At 40.8% G+C, this 17,293-nt stretch overlaps 1 protein-coding gene across 4 annotated transcripts in view; it reads left to right on the forward strand.

Annotated features, from left to right (window-relative positions):
- The window catches only part of rims1b (regulating synaptic membrane exocytosis 1b), a 90,721-nt gene that overhangs the window by 16,989 nt on the left and 56,439 nt on the right, over positions 1–17,293 (forward strand). For all 4 annotated transcript variants that reach the window (XM_084105804.1, XM_084105807.1, XM_084105805.1 and 1 more), the window contains exon 3: positions 15,788–16,056. In XM_084105804.1, the coding sequence (XP_083961930.1) occupies positions 15,788–16,056 (269 nt within the window). The remainder of the gene's footprint in view (positions 1–15,787; positions 16,057–17,293) is intronic.

Here is a 17,293-nt window from a genome sequence, read left to right on the forward strand (position 1 = left end):
AATTCAAACACAATTTGTATAACAAATATGATGCACAGACACAGATTCAGTGAGGCCTCACAGTTATGGACAAGCATCCTGTGAGGTTGCTTGGACCCCTCATCTGTGTTTTGTGACATTCTCATTTTAGTATGAGAGGAAAACATGTCTAGAGGTGTCAGTGTTCTGTTCTCACATTTCATCTTTAGCATAGAGCCATACATGACCACTGTTGGACATGTCTGCCATTATGTATAGAAAAACACATTTCAAGTTCAATATGTCAATATGTCAATGGCAGTGTTACAGTTCAAAATGTCAGTGTTACATGTATTACTATTACAAGCATTAAAACATTTTTGAATGCCCTTGACACTCTCAATGACTATTTTGACGCACAAGAGAAAACTGGGTTGCTTCACTAACACTTTCCCACCTCCTTTCCCCTCCACCCACTCTTCCTTCCCTCCCTCCATTTCTTTTTCACACACTCTCTCTTTCCATTTCTCACCATTTATTTTCAATTTTAATTTCACACTTTTTCTCTTCCACCTCCAACCCCCCTCTACCTCTGTTTGCTTGTCTTTCACTCTCTGCTTCCTGGACTGCATGACTCAAGGAGGACAAAGTGGTTAGAGTTTTTCTTTTCTTTTTGTTGTGTGCTCTACTAATGTGATTTGAGGGAAGTGTTACGTCTGAATGTGCACAATCACTGGACTGAATGGACTAATGCCATTTCTGTTGCTAATATAAGTAGTTGTGTATGTATGTGTGTGTGAGTGTGTGGTTTGAATCTTTTCCCACATGCAAAACCTTCAGTGAAAAAGTGAGTTCATACAAAAAAATATCCCATTAAATTTACGGTTAAAAAAAGGCAGCTGTGGTTGCCAGAAATTCACTATAAGAGATACTGTGACAATGCTTCAGGTGTTATGCTATGGCATTTATGTGCTCAACTTATAAGCATATATTTCATTTATTTATATAATGTAAATATAACCACTTGAACTACCAAAATCTGCTTTTAACTTACTGATAAGCACCATAATAATTCAGGTGGCATAATAGAAAGCCACGATAAATCATTGTAAGTGGCATGTCCATAAAACTTGGCCAATACTCATATATAGATGGTTCACAGGGTCATACTCACAAAGACAAAAGACCATCAGGGTAACTCAAATAACACTAAAATAATGCAATAAACATTAACTAAATTACTGAAAAGGTAACACATTAGGAAACAACCTAAGAAACCTAAATAAACAAACTTATTTAAATAAATGTAATCATATGTCATGAATGTACATCTGGGAATGTCTTTTAACTGTATTTCACTGTAAATTGCACGATAATTCATAGTTTTTAGTTGCAAAAAAGAGCATTGAATTTTACTGGCATTGTCACCTTATTGAACCTCTGTTGTTGATTTATGTTGCAAAAAAAATTATGTTGATTCTTTTTCTGCTATATTGAGCACAAACAAAATTTGACTAATGTTGCGCCCATTATTTGTCTTCTGTTCATGCAAAGTGTCTCATAGGGAAAGACAGGGTAAGACATTCTGAGTATTGTAGATTCTGCATGGGCCACCAATTATTTCCTCATGAGAGCCAGCTAATAGGATACTAGCATGTGTTGGCTGAACCCCATCCCCCTCCCTTCCTTGTTGCTACCACCAGGGATGCCGTAGTAGTTGCCACAGCAAGGGGGTTAGGGGAATAGGGTATTTGGATTGGTCGGAGTATTGATGTCTCACAACTGGTTGCTCTTTAGTCAAATGGGTTTAACTTAAACACTACGTAAGCTGTGCTCTACATGATTCTCAGTAGAGACATGATTCCAAACATGGAATGGACTCCCTTTCACTTAAAGTGCTACCAGTGATGAGAGAATGCTTATCTGTGCATGTTCACTGCACCTGCTTGTGCCCTGGGACTGCAATAGGCATGCCACGGGGTGAAAGTTCAAGGTCAAAATACAGGGTTTTACCACGGCCGATATGGTAATGTCATATTCGCAACTCACTTTGTTAGTATTTATGAAAGCACTCAGAGAGAAATACTTACCCTGCACTCCAGTGGGCACTTGTGACTTGTGTGTTTTTGTGCTATTATGTGTGTACTGTGTTGTCTGTCAGGTGTCTTTGTTTATTACTGTGTTTGTGCTTGTCGTAACTTTGTGAATGACTAGTATTGGTGTTGAATTTATGCTGCTGAAATAAAAATATCCTTCCTTTCTTGTTTTTGTTTTTTTAGCATATAATACTGAACATCATGTGCTTAGTTCTAATTAATCATGTTGTTAAAGAGCTCAACTTTAAGCTGTATACTGTGGATGTCTCCAACAGCGTTGACGCTTATCTCAAAACATACCTTGTTTTTTCACATACATTTAGCGTGTGCTTACTTGCCCAACGTGTAGCCTTTGAAAGTATTCTTCATTTGACATCGTACCTGATCCCAGGCGGCTGACACATTTGAAAGTTTTATCTTTGTCCAGTGTCTGTGCTACATCTCTCCAGAAGTTAGGGCTGAACAATTATTCAAATTAAAACTTAAATCGCATAATCAAATCGCAAAGACTGATTTAATTGAACAAACATACAGTATGCTACATGTTTCAGAGTGAAGTGTGGCACTGTGTTCATTTTCACATGAGAAGCTCATGATCCGGTGTTTTCAGTGTCTAAGAGAAGTTCTGTTCACAGTAAATGTTGCTCAACACAAACTCTTCACTGCTTATGCTCTGAGTTTGAGTCGCTCAAATGTGCATTTCACGAGTTTGTGTGCCCATATAATCTGAGCGTACATGGTAAACAGTTTTGGCTTGCTGTCCGCTATGAAGGGGCCTGGGAGTATTTTCTACTTAAGCTCCGATTTGCCCCCCAAAATTGCAAAGTATAATTTGGACAACAAGCAGTATTTACCTAATCAAAATGCTTATAGCTATTTAAGTGAAATTGGCACGTGTAATTAGGCTCAGTGGTCCAGAAGGCCCACCTAAAACTGGGGAAGAAAGTTAAATAGGAAGGAATGTTAGCGCAGCTCCTGCTGGAGTTATGGTGGGACACTGCAGGGACAGTATCGAGTTAAGCAGGGCACTGCGGTGGCAGTATCGTGCTCCTACTGGAGCTGTATTTGGACTGGAGGTTTGTCACTGAGGTTGGAGAGTTTCCCGCCACTGAATCCACAACATGGAGCCTAGAAATTATAAAACGTGATACTCACCGTCACCAATGTCGCAGAAGGGGCAGGAGCTTCTAACCCAGGAAGACCAGGCCTGACTACCCTGAAAGTTTGCCCCGCGCAACTAACTCTGCAAAATCAAGACGTGTGGCCCCCACAGATGGCGGAAAAGGAAACCATAAAATAACTTGCATGGCATTCCCATTCCCTCCTAACGCTGCAATCTGAATAGAAGAGCCCCCATGATAAGAAACATGAGGGATCATACTGGGATTTGGAAGGGGAGAGCCCCTACTGCAGGGCTATTCAACTGGCGGCCCGCGGGTCAAATCCGGCCCGCCAATCATCTCCATCTGGCCCAACAGCACCAACCTCCCTCCTCCTCTTTTCCTGGCGGTGCGGTTAATTTAGTTTGATACATGCTCCGAATGACCTGAGAAACGTTTTACATGTGAATATTTCAGCAGTTATTATGTGTGTCCCGTATTTCTGTCGACCGAACCAGCGATACCAATCATTTGTGAATTAATCATTATTTTGGTTCGATTCTTTCTTCTGAAACTATTCGGATTCATTCGGACCGCTCTGTCACTGAATCATCTGTCATCACTAGTTGTTTCAGCACGGCCCAGCACGGAGTTGCGTTTACTCTATTATTATACTGTAGTAATTTACTATGGTTTGGGCAGAAATGTGGAATATTTATATTGAATATATTATATTGCATTAGATTTATTAGATGGGTAGAGGAATATATAATTCATTTTTGTTATGACATGCATATAGTTTTTAACCTGTGTTTAGGCATTTTTTTATACAGTGGGAGTGAGTAGCCTGTGGTTATCAAGTCTCACTGTCAGAATATTTTCATTTAAGCATAACAATTATAAATAAAATAATTCTTATTTCTTACCAATAGCTATGAGCTTGTATAATTTATTAATTTGTTCCAAGGAAAATAGTTGTACACAGCTGTAAATTATATATTTTTTTATTTATTATGGTCTTATATATCTCCATACTGTTGGGTACCACATTTCCAAATAAATACAAATACTTTTTTTAGGTTTACTTTAGCTTATTTATTGAAACAGTTATGTTTCAATAAATAATGTTTCAATAAATAAGCTAAACCCCCAAACCCACCGGCCCACCTCAACTTTTCGATTTGATAATCTGGCCCTCGAATGTAGCTAGTTGAATAGCCCTGCCCTACTGCATCAAACGGTAGGCCCACACTGCCATTCGAACAGGACAGCCCAATGTATATAAAGCAAAGCTCACACTGCATTCAAACCAGAGAGCCCACTGTTTTTAACCATAACTCACAGTGCATTTGAACGGAAGAGCCCACACTGCATGCCGAAGATCTTGCTGCGTTCACACCATGTCGTAATTTCAGTCGCTCTCGCGGTACTCTCATGAAATTACGAATTTATTTACACATTGTAACTGCAAGATCTACAAGCACATGACACCTTTTTACAGTTCTGAATCGTTACGGTAATTACAACATGGCGTCAACGCACCTACTGATGGTGGGAAGAAGTAAGAGGCTGATTTTATATCCTGATAATAATTAGAAGATTAGATGTGCATATAGTTCTCACTTTAGATTAGGTCAAGGAAAATTGGAAAATGTCATTAATTAAGTGCTTTAAACCAACCTTTATTAGACAGTAATTGCATTAGTATTAAGTGTTTCTTAAAAGAAAAGTAGATAGATTGACAGCAAGACTTGACTTGACAAAAGGCAGGAAAACACACAAGAGGGAACATACAGCGGGTAAACATATGATAACGATCTGACACAGGACTGGAAACACAAGGAGAATAAATAGAGAGCAAACAGTATACAAACACAAATAGTGAATGAACACACAACCCATACGCTCACACGAGAGACAAGACATGGAGCGTGAGTGTCCGAACCCCGACACGGAACCGAAACCAAACTAGACATGAGTGCCGGAATCCGAAAACCACGCTCGAAACCGCATGCTCAGGCGAAGATTTGAAAATACATGAGCGCCAGGGCTCTGTCACAAAACCAAGAATAAACTAGACCAAATTGACAGAACCCTGACACAGATAACATAATATTTTGAGTTTCTGTTGATTAAACCAATCTCCTTCATTGAATTAATTTAAATGAACTCTCAGGTTACTTACTTTTTAAGTTAAACCAACACATAGTTTTACTACGAGCTAATTAAGCAATAATAATTGTGTTAATTACAGTGACAATGAATGAAAACGTCTCGGGTTACAACTGTAACCCTTGTTCCCTGAGAAGGGAACGAGACACTGCGTCGATAACGACACTATGGGGAACGGCACTTAGCGTAGCACGTCTGAAGTATGAATTAAACTAAACCAAACCTATTGGCGTTGCGTGATGACATAACGTGTGAGGGCATACACGGAAGCTACAAAGGGACTCCGACACACAACAGTGTTAGCTTCACGATGAAGCAAGTCGCTCCCAGGAGGCATGGCAAAGGGACGTAGTATCTCATTCCCTTCTCAGGGAACAATGGTTACAGTCGTAACTTGAGACGTTCCCTTTTGAGGGAACTTGCACTGCGTCGATAACGACACTATGGGGAACGAAATGCCCACTATGCCACAACAAAGCCTGCCTGTCCTAGCGTGAAGCTGTCTCAGGCACAACTTAGGACGAGAGCACTCGTGTGCCCGGTATAGAAGGAAGGTCCAGACTATAGAATCTTAAGAATGTGTGCGGAGTGGCCCAGCCAACCGCATCACATACCTCATGTATAGTTGCCCCTGAAAGGAGGGCTCTAGAGGACACCATGGAGAAAGGCCACCTTAAGTGACAGGTTCTTGGCCGCAGCCGACTCCAGAGGTTCGAAGGGGGCCTCAACAAGCCCTTCGAGAACCACTGCCAGATCCCATGTGGGGACTCTGGTTCAAGTCGCAGGCCTCATCCTCCATGCACCTCGAAGGAATTGTACGACCAGTTGATGTCTTCCCAAAGGCGCATCACTTAGTGGAGTGTGGAAAGCCGCAATGGCAGCCACATACACCTTAAGTGTTGACGGGGTAAGAGCAGCAGAAAAGCGATCCTGGAGGAACACCAGCACTGAAGCCACTTGGAAGTTAACTGGGTCCACGCCACGCTCTCTACACCAAGTGGAGAAAACATTCCACTTTAGGCCGTACAACTTTCTGGTGGACGGAGCTCTGGAGCTGATTATAGTATCGACCACTCCTGCCGACAGACCGGCTTCTAGGTACTGGGCCCCCTCAGGGACCAGACCCACAATTTCCACAGCTCTGGCCGAGGGTGGAATATTGAGCCTTCCGCCTGTCCCTCCTGATGGGAATCTACCATGGGGGGCCCGCCAGGAGTGATATTATGTCTGAAAACCATACTCAGGCCGGCCACAACGGGGCTACCAGGAGTTGACTGATCCCGTCGCGACTGACTCTCTCCAAAACTCCCGGGAGCAGAGCAATCGGGGGAAATGCATACAGGCCATCTGCACCATGGCATCCAACCCCAGTGGAGCTGGATGCGTGAGAGAAAACCACAGTGGACAGTGTGTCGTCTCTCTTCCACACTGATAGGGAACGAAGGCATCTGCACGTAACCCTTATTATGCAGAATGTGTTCCCCCTCGGGGAAAACCCCTTGGCTTTCAACCACCACTAGAGCCCTCGTGTGCAGCAGGTATCATGTTGGACACAGCTACCATGAGCCCTAACAGTCTCTGAAACTGTTTTACAGTAATGGTGCTTTATCCTGGTCACCATGGCCAGGATGGATTCGATACGTGCAGGAGACATTCGTGCCCGTGTCGTAGTCGAGTCCCACACCAACCCCAGGAACATAGTTTGCGGGGCTGGTGTCAACACGCTCTTCTTCGTGTTGAGTCTTCCCCAAGCTCTGAATGTGGCCAAGGACGACATCTCGATGCCAAACTGCCAGTTCTCGAGACTGAGCCAGGAGGGGAGGCTCCTTCGGTTTCATTCTCGATACCCTGAAGCGGAGGACCGGCAGGGAATAATCGAAAACTACTTTCGGTGTGCGGACGCAAACACTGCCTGGCCGCAAGCCTTTGGGGTGGACAATGCAGCGTGTATTCGCTAAAAACCAATGTGTCCCGAAGCGCAATTGGCGGCGGGATACAGACACACAAAAGCGCACGTCTTTTTTCTTTTCTTTTTTTGCTGTACGCAAAAACGTGTACGCGTCGTTTTGCTGTACGCATCGTATCATTCTATGCTAAGAGTGTTAAGTGTTGTTAAGTGTCGTTATCGACGCAGTGCGAGTTTCCTCGAAAGGGAACTCACTATTTGGTATGTAGCCTATAAATATATACAACGCATATATAATAAATAACAATGTATAGACTACAATATATTAACTATGAATTAACTATAGTAACTATATTATATATAATGATTTGTAAGTACTTTATTACTGCATACTTATTATAAAGTGTTACCAATCTTTATATTAAAAACAATTTTTTTACTACTTATATTAGTATACTTTGGGGTTTAGCCATCAAGCCCTTACTTGTACATACAGTATGTCATAATTGCTCAGCAGCGGAAATGTTTTGAAAAGAGCAACATGCTTGTGGCTTTAACAAGATAAAGAAGCAATCTCTTCCTAACAGCCTTTTAGTGTGAAAACTGCTTAGCTTAGCCATTAGCCATGTTGTTTGGAAAAGGAATGAGTTTTACTTACCAGTATAACAATCCCTTCTGACCAGCAGCTGGCTATAGGGAATCTATTTATCCCTGTTCTGTTTACACAGAGTGCACAAATGCTGATGTATGTACATGCTATTCCTCCTTTCAGTCCTCCTTTGGTCTGCCAGTGGTTGAGCTGGCCAAGCAAATATGAAAGTCCTTTAGGAGTCTGTATGATGTGTCTGGATTGATGTGTGGCAGCTATAATTGCATGGATAGTATTTCTTCTGGAACAGAATGGGGCATTTGTATTGGGAAATATGTATTTTTCAAAAGGTCAGGGAACAATTTGGTTTTTCATGATATGACCCCTTTAAACTATACTGACATATAGGCAGCCTGACACAGGTGTATGTATTCTTTAATATTAAAAGTCCCTTGAGTGCTTTGCTGGATCCTAGCTGTGTGTATTTGTGATGTATGGGCAAGTTTTCTCTTTGAGGTGTGCAATGGACACTGCGTCAGCAGATCTGTCAGTTTTTGAGAGGAAGGCAGTTATTTTTCATAACCCATTTCTTCTGAACTAGCACAGTTGAGCCCCAGCCCTTTTCTCCAAACACTGCAGATGCAATAGACTGTCTTTTTCCTCTCAGTCCCACCTGCATTCATTTATCTTCAGTATAATGTTACTGCTTTTGTCCTTTAAAGCTAGTCATATCACTATATTCACTTTTTTAGGGCTGAGTGATAGATTAAAGTGTACCTTGATAGTTGCTAGTCTTTTGATCATTTATCGGTAAATATAGACTACAAAAAAAATGCCACGTACGTACTTCATTTAACTTTTTTGAGTTATAATGCAAATGAGTCATTGAATCAAGTTTTGAATTTACTGACAAACAGTTTGAGCTGATTTACAGAAATTATTAAATCTTAACTTTTCTTTTCACATAATTTTACTAATACTTTAAATAGATAAAAAATGCAAAAACTTCAGTGAAGATCTTTGAGTAAAAAAATCCAAACTAATAATTGTTTTTCCCTCATTTCATTTATGACACAAACCATTTGAAATTATTCACAGAGAACTAATTTACAGAAATGAATCAAACTTAACTCTCTATGCTGTATTGTCACGTATAAATTACGCAGATAAATTTTCATTTAAAATACAATAATCAATAATATATTCAACCCCCCATAAATTTCATTTTAATATTATCATATGACATCCCCTTCAGCCAATAAAATAACAATTTATGTTAAAGAGTAAGGAATACAACAAGGAAGTGAAGGAGACATTAGCACATAGGTCACATGCTGTCAAGGCTCCATTGTGAGTCCATTTTCGACTAGGAAATGCATAAATTACAATTTTCTAAAATATCAACCTACATTTTTAAAACCAAAGTTTTATGGGATACATATTTTCTGTGGATTTAGCATTATTGCTCAGTACTGGCAGTCAGTATAATAGCCTTTTTGCTTGTGTTAGGTTGATGTTGGTAAGTTTATAGAAGACAGAGAGGAAAAGCTGTACCTTTTCCAGAAAGTACTTATGATAGTGACGGCAATGCATGAGAAAATAAGGTCATAGTTAGAAACAAAAAAGTTGAAGATAAAGGAGGATAGAAGCAGTGAGGGTGATGGCAGAGATAAAGAATATAAGTTATATATTGTTGTGAAAGTCAGGCATTTTGGTACATTATCCTATGCCAGTTTGGAAGATGTGATCCACACTACAACCAGAGATCAGTAAATATGCCACTACCTATTAATGCTCAAAAGACGATAGCTAAACAAGTCAAAATCAAGTTACGTGTGGAAAGTGTGGGCTACACGGAAAAAGAAGAGTCTTGTTGATTTTCACTAGTGCTACAACCATTGATTTGGAATTCCAAGAAAATTCCAAGTGTTTTTTTTTAACACTTAAAGACATGTTTCACTATACTTTCCAGGCAGCGAAGATGAATCTGAATTTGTGTCAAGTTTTTGACATTTTTACATATGAGTTACAAATGAAATATAGTAGCAAAAGATTAAATGGAATGTTAATAAAGCTTTTTAATGTTTTTTGAAACACTTTTTTTTACTACTTTTCAGATAGTGAAAATTCATTTGAATGTGTGTGAAGTTTCAGACAATTTAAAAATAATTTACCCTAATAGGACAAAGTCATTTATAAATGATGGCACCCTAAAAAAGGGTCAAGGGTAATATGTAAAAATGTAATTTTGGAAAATGGTTTTAGCCTTACATATAATTTTAAATATAAAGTCATTTATTTTTTCTGTGATTTTATAATTAGTCACACAGAGGTTTAAAGGAAGTTTAAATAGAAGGCACTAAAGAAGGCACATAATGCTTTTATTAACCATTTCTCTCTCTCTCTCTCTCTCTCTCTCTCTCTCTCTCTCTATATATATATATATATATAAAATTATTTTTAATATATGAAAAATTACACATAGGAACTTCAGTGAACATTTTTGAGGTATGCATGTTTTTAAGTAACTAGTTGCATGAGATTAGTCTTCAGGAAATTAAATTCAAAGTAGTGAAATAGTGAAATTAAAAGTGAAAATAAAAGTGCAAATAATTGTGATATTCATGATTCTCTATACTGGAGAGTTACATTGTAGAGGACATTGTGTAAGTCTCCTCTCACTGATTTGGTTACCATGGAGAACAGTATTCACCAAAGCAGGGGGTGGCTGGCACACTTTCTCTTAGAGAACAGTAGAGAGTTCATTTACACCCATATAAATGTACACACACACACAATGCTCTCTCTCATCCCTCTCTCTCTCTCTTTCCATACAGTATGTGCTGACCTCAGGTCTGCAGTTAAATTCAATTGTTCTTGTTTGCTGTCTGATTTTTTATTGGGTCTTCTGATACTTAGTTTCTAGTGATCCCCCTGCACAAGAAAATCCTATTCATGCTATTCAGGAATACAGTAAAACCACTGTTCTTGACCTCTCTCTGATTTAATCTCTCTCTCTCTCTCTCTCTCTCTCTCTCTCTCTCTCTCTCTCTCTCTCTCTCTCTCTCTCTCTCTCTCTCTCTCTCTCTCTCTCTCATAACAATGGCCAGGCCTTAGTGGCCTACATTCTCTTCAGTTCTCTAGATGGGAGAGGGGCTCTTGAATCAAGCCTTCACAAGATGAGAAGCTTGCCCTGGATATTGTTGTGAACTGGCCTTTGGAGTAAAAAAATAAAAAATACATGGAGAGAAAGTGAATCCTCCATTGTGCGTGTAGCTTGAATTCGATCTAATTCAAGGATTAAAGCCTTGGATTATTTTACCCATCCTCGACTGCACAAAACTAGTGATGAGTAATCCAGCCATCTACACATCTAGTCTTATATGAAGCACATTAACATTTGGTGTTGATTTTTTCTGTTCCTTAACAAACTCATCTGATCATGATCTGCAACCAGTTCTCACCAATAAGAGTGAATTACTTTCTGTTTCGCAATAAGAGCACGTGATAGTTTTTAATTGAGATCTGTGGTCCCTCTTTTCAAGATAAATGTTGATCAATGGTAGTTTCCCCATGGCATTGAGAGGAAGAGCGCAGCAGCATTGTCTCATCAATGGATTGAATAATGGTGAAGGGCTAGCAATAGCGTGGTGGGATTAGCAGGGATTGCTAATCCTTCCCGAGAGTGTTTCTCTGGCTGGCTGACAGCTGTGGGCCTCTGCACATCTGATTTACCTCAGATTATGCTGGAGTCGTGCCAACTGGATCCAATCAGGCCATGATGCTCTCTCTTCCCCTCTCTCTCACTCTCCCTCATATCCATCCTGTCCTAGAACAGCCTTTCTCCTCTTTAAGATCGGGTCAACACCGAAATGCAACGTATTTGTCGGCAAGGTATCTTGTACTGGCGATTCTTCAAAGAATTTGTATTGGATTTTCATGGAGTTGAAGGTTGACCCTGTGAGAGGGGATCTATTATCAAGGAGGATGCTGACATGTGAGTACAGGTGTTTGTAGCATAGAATAGTTAAAAGTCAAACTATTCTCATTCAAATTTTTATGCAATATCAATCATAAAACTGATTGTTATTGCTTAAATTAAGCATTTGTGTCTGTGTCTGTTGCGAAACATCCTGTTTTTGTGCATCATATAAGCTCTTGCTTTCATAACCAGTTTGCGATCATCGAGCGCTAAAGATGACTACAACATTACAGGCTATTTGGGTGATATCTGCTTTTCCGTTCTCACGCCATTTATCCAATTGATAAAATATGCAGTGTCAGTTGCAGGGTGTCCATGTGATTTACACAGTTTTGTATTTTACAGACCTCTGGCTTCCTTCTTAAGCTTGTAGAATCACTGGGATCAGTAAAAAAATAAGGGTGGTTCTTCTCATCCAAATGCTTTTTGGAGGACAAGAGCCACAGCAGCTGTCATGTACTGCAATAGGCTTTGATTTACTGCAATTCTGAGGGTGCTTTAAGAGTGTAATGTTAGATCAATAGATTGGACCTCTGTGTTTTTAAAGCCATTAACTTGTTGTCAATGCAAGAGCTGTTCATTTGATTTAGCATTCCTGCTAATCATGTCAGATCAGACCTGTATAGCTGGCTGGCAAAAAAAACAAAAAAAAAAACGAGAGAGAGTGTAAGAGAGAGGGTGGGAGAAATATGGGTAGAGGAAGTGAAGAAATATGGTGTCGGCTGAGTTATTTTAGGCAGCCTCAGCCATCCATCTCATGAATGAACTATTACAGGGCTCAATAATAAGGGGCTTCACTGGGGAAAAGGAAAGAGAATAGGAAGCCGATATATAACAAATATGAGGCTGATGATATATTAACTTTTGCATATGCAATACAAAAATCTACCCAGATTAAGAAAAAGGATGACTGATTTCTTTTAATTCCTATTCAGAAGATACTTCACCTCCATTTTAACACACACACACACACACACACACACACACCCACACACCCACACACACACACACACACAAAGAGAACCAACTCATAGTGAAACAAACACAGATAAAACATAACAGAACCCTGACATTACTGTTGTACCCCCCCCCCCCCCCCCCACACACACACACAAAAAAAAAAGGCATGTCTACGCACCTTAAAACATAAACATAAAAAGACTGGAGGGTGGGAGGAGGTTCTGGTGGTGAGTGAAGGGTAGGCAACCAGGACAGGCAGGGCCAGGGCAGAGAAGGCAGGAGCAGCCAGGTTGGAACCCCCAGCAGAAGGGCCATGACGCAGACCCACTGCGGAGACAAGGGAGAAAGGAGCCATGGGGAAGGCATGTCTGCTGGACCCATGGAGACAACTGAACGAGATGCAGCTGTCAGGTGGAAACCCAGGTGGAGCCACTGGACTCCAGGGAACGAGCAAGGATGCTGGTCCTGAAGGGCAAGGCAGAGCTGGAGCGATGAGGTGTCCGAGGTTGAGTCGGGGTGTTGGAGGACTGAGGCGAAGGCGGTGTGACCAAGGCGGAGCTAGAGGGAAGGCAACGCCCGACAGAGCCATGGGTTGGAGAGACGAGCCGAAGGTAAAAGACCGGAAGTCTGTGGTGCAGGCAGTGCAACGGCTGACCAAGGTGGAGCCAAGAGGAGGATGGACCCAGGTGGAGACGAGGGAGGGAGGAGTCATGGTGGATTCGAATAGGAGGAGTGGCGGGCACTGAGGTCCTAGGTGGCGCTACTGGGTCAATCATCATGGGCTGAGCTGGCAAATACTCTGACCAAGGTGACCCAATGATTACCAGAAAGGGAGCTGAAGGGTAGAGGAAAGATGGTAGGGCTGGAGGACTGACCAATAGAGGCGAGGGTGAACAGACTGGCTAGAGACGAGGACACAAACATTCAGGGCCGGCCTTCTTGGCCGATGCGGAACAGGCAGAAAACTCATGGACAGCTCTCTTGGCCAACACAGAACAGGCAGACATGAAACCGGAAGAGGTGGGATAGGGGGGCTGGGCAGGAACACAAACTCAGGAAAATTGATGCTGTTAGCAGTGACAGGCTCGATGCAGGGAACAGTAAGGGGCAAGATGCACTCACTTTCAAAATCAATCAGTAATTCTCCAGCCATGGATGAGGGATTGGGGCTCCATGACATCCCCTCAAACTCCACCAGTGTATTCATGGGCATGAGCGATGTAACCGGCTCACACACCTGGACACACGCTGGGACAATCCAGGGCTGGGCTGGTGGCTGGGGATGGCGTGCAGATTTCCTCCTTGCTCTCGCAGATTGTAAATGGTGAACCGTTGGGGAGAATGAACCATTCCATGTAATCCATAAAGCTCTCTGGAGGCTTGTCTCTGGGCAGGCATGTCCTGGTCTTCTTATTCAAACCTGCCCAGAAAAACACATGCAGGCCGGCATCGTCGTAATGGACCAGATATTGTAAGTCCAAGAACGCATGTGTGCCTCCAGAGACTGGTTCCCATACAAGAGAAGGAGGATTCTGACTGCCGCTAAATCCATTATAGGTCTGTACTTCTATCACGTTAAATTGCAGCAGGAGGCAAAAATAAAAAAAGATGAATTTAAGCACAGCTGTCAACACTGTCAACACAAAAGAACTGAACAAAACAGAGCTTAAATAGACCAAAATAATAAAAGAAATCAACATCAGGTGTAAGCTAATCAATCAGCCACCTTGGACCAACCTTAGGGTTAATGGGATAGTTCACCCAAAAATGAAACTTCTGTGAATATAAGTGAAGATATTTTTTTAATGAAACCTGATTTCTGTACCTTCATTGAAAGCTAACACAACATTTGATGCTTCATATAGTTCATAAAGACTATTTATAATAAAATATGAATCGAGCGGTTAAATCAAGTCTTCTGAATAGACACAATATAATATAATATAATATAATATAATATAATATAAAGATTGATCAACAAACATATATAGAGCATGAAATTTGGTAAAGGTCAAACTTGCTTGTTTTATGCAAAAGAACAAATGAGGTTTGTTCTCGCATGTGATGCAAACATGTTGGAACGTCCACAAAAACCAATGAGCTTTGTTCTGATGTGTCAAGCAAGAATGGTTGATCTTTCATGTTTACCATATTTGATGAGCTATGTAAATGTGTTGATCAATACTTTTTAATGCATGAAATTTTGATTGTGCGGACTTTCAATGGATGGACAAAAGGATATGAGAATATAAAAAAATATAAAAAATATATTACAGAAAGTTATTTCTGCTGTCCACATGAACATATTCGCAAAATGACAGCGCACATTTATCTAGGCTAACATTAGAGCAAGTGGCTATGTAGTGGCAAATGTTAGGCTACTCCCTACATGTTTCAAATGATAAGCCATAGTTAGGTAAATGAATGATAGATGAATGTTTCGATTTCCTGCCCGACATACTGTAATTACCACATGGACCAGTCGTGTTAAAAATCTTTGAATCACTTTTCAAAATATAGCCACCAATTAGCGCAGTCCAGCAAATGTAGGAAACTGTGTAAAGTAGTAGATGAAATTTAAAATAAGTGTTTTTATATCTGATAGAGTTTGATTATTTAGTCTGGTTGACTTGAATCGCTTGAATAATATCGCAGCCCATATTTTCACCTGCTCAACATTGTCTGTTCCTATTCCTACCTTGAAATTGCTAGATTGAATTTGTGCTGGCTAAATATATAATGAAAGTCCAGTGTTTGATGTGTTTTAAAGTGTGAATGTGTGTATGTACTGTATGTAAGTATATTATGTGGTTATTTATATATATATATATATATATATATATATATATATATATATATATATCTTTGTCTCTTTGTCTTAAATTTGTTTGTTTTAAATGTCTTTAAAAACTATAAAAGAATAACATAATTTAATTCAAGTATTAGCTGTACTGTACATCTTGATCATTTACAATGATCATCAATCGCTGCCTCCCTTAATAACACTTCTATTTGTCTATGCAGGTGATGTGGGTATGTAACCTGTGCAGGAAACAGCAGGAAATTCTAACTAAATCAGGAGAATGGTTTTCATCAGGGCCTGGGGCTAGGCCTCTTAGTGTGGGTGCTCCCCTCACTGGCCCCGAGTTGGAGAAGGACAGGAGATTGCGCTTCAGATCCCAGGCTCCGGGCACTAACAACACTCTGCCACCCAACGCTGGTCTTGGTGACCCCACCAAGGGAGCAGATACGATGCCCACCTCACGCTCCCGCAGTGAACCACCACGAGACAAGTAGGCCAAAAATGTTTACACACATGCCAGTCCTAAGATATATATCTTAGTGGCTCTACTGATCAAAATGAAGTATGCAGTGCAGTAGTGCATATTTACTGGTGGCAACTGACAACAGACAATGAGAAATATGCTGTTGGGTATTGTGTCAACTAGGCATAGGTCACAGAGGTTGATTTGTTGCCTATTGGGAAAGATCAACTAGATTTTTTTTATTATTTATCTTTATTTAGTATTGCTGCATGGTAAAACCACAGTAAGAATTACCATCGCTACAACCATACAAATCTTTTGACTGTTGTGTCACACCTTGCTCCGTATTTTGAGCATCTTGTGCTACTGCAGGGGTGTCCAAACATACTCCTGGAGGGCCACTGTCCTGCAGAGTTTTAGCTCCAACCTTAGGTAAACACACCTGGGCCAGCTATTCAAGCTCTTCAGACTGACTAGAAACTTCCAGGCAAGGTTGTTGGGGCAATTTGTACCTAAAACTCTGCAGAATGTTTGCCCTCCTTGAGCAGGTTTGGACACCCCTGTGCTATTGTATGAGCAGTGCAGATTTGGAAACACTTTACAATAGTGTTCAATTCAATTAAAGTTTAGTTATATAGCGCTTTACACAATAAATATAGTTTCAAAGCAGTTTTACAGAAAATGTTTGTTTCAGTGTTACATTTTAGGAAGTATTGTGTTATCAAAGTGTATCAAAGTAATTGTGATGAGGTTCAAGGTTGGAAGGAAGAAGACAGGGTCGGCATGACTGGGACCCGTACGTTTTTATTCAGATAACTTCAAAATAACAACAAACAAAAGACGTGCCCACAGCGCATTCACCAGAGACTTTCTATAGCACAGACAGTAGTTCATAAAACAGGCTCTGTCTCTCTTTCCAATATTTCTCTTCAGAATACTCTTTCCCCAGCGATCTCGCACGAGTCCTCAGTCCTTTTCTCTCTCCCGTTCTCTTTCCAGAGCGGCTTATATCCGGTCTCTCCACGCCAATTACTACAACAAGACACAGGTGTTCGTCATTTGCACTTGACCTACTTACGCAGCGCTCGTCTCTTTTCTCTCTCTCCCGCTACCAATGTGGTGCTGGATAAGGTCGGTTCGACCAGGCAGGGATGAGAACACATTGGCAAATTCTGCTTGTAAATTGGCCACATCAGTGTGTTGGGAGGGTGAGAGGTGATCTCCTCCTGTGGCCAGCGCGAGAGATTGCCTTTGTGTGATCGCC

The sequence above is a fragment of the Abramis brama genome, assembly GCF_963993115.1.
Source record: "Abramis brama genome assembly, chromosome: 2".
Lineage (NCBI taxonomy): Eukaryota > Metazoa > Chordata > Actinopteri > Cypriniformes > Leuciscidae > Abramis > Abramis brama.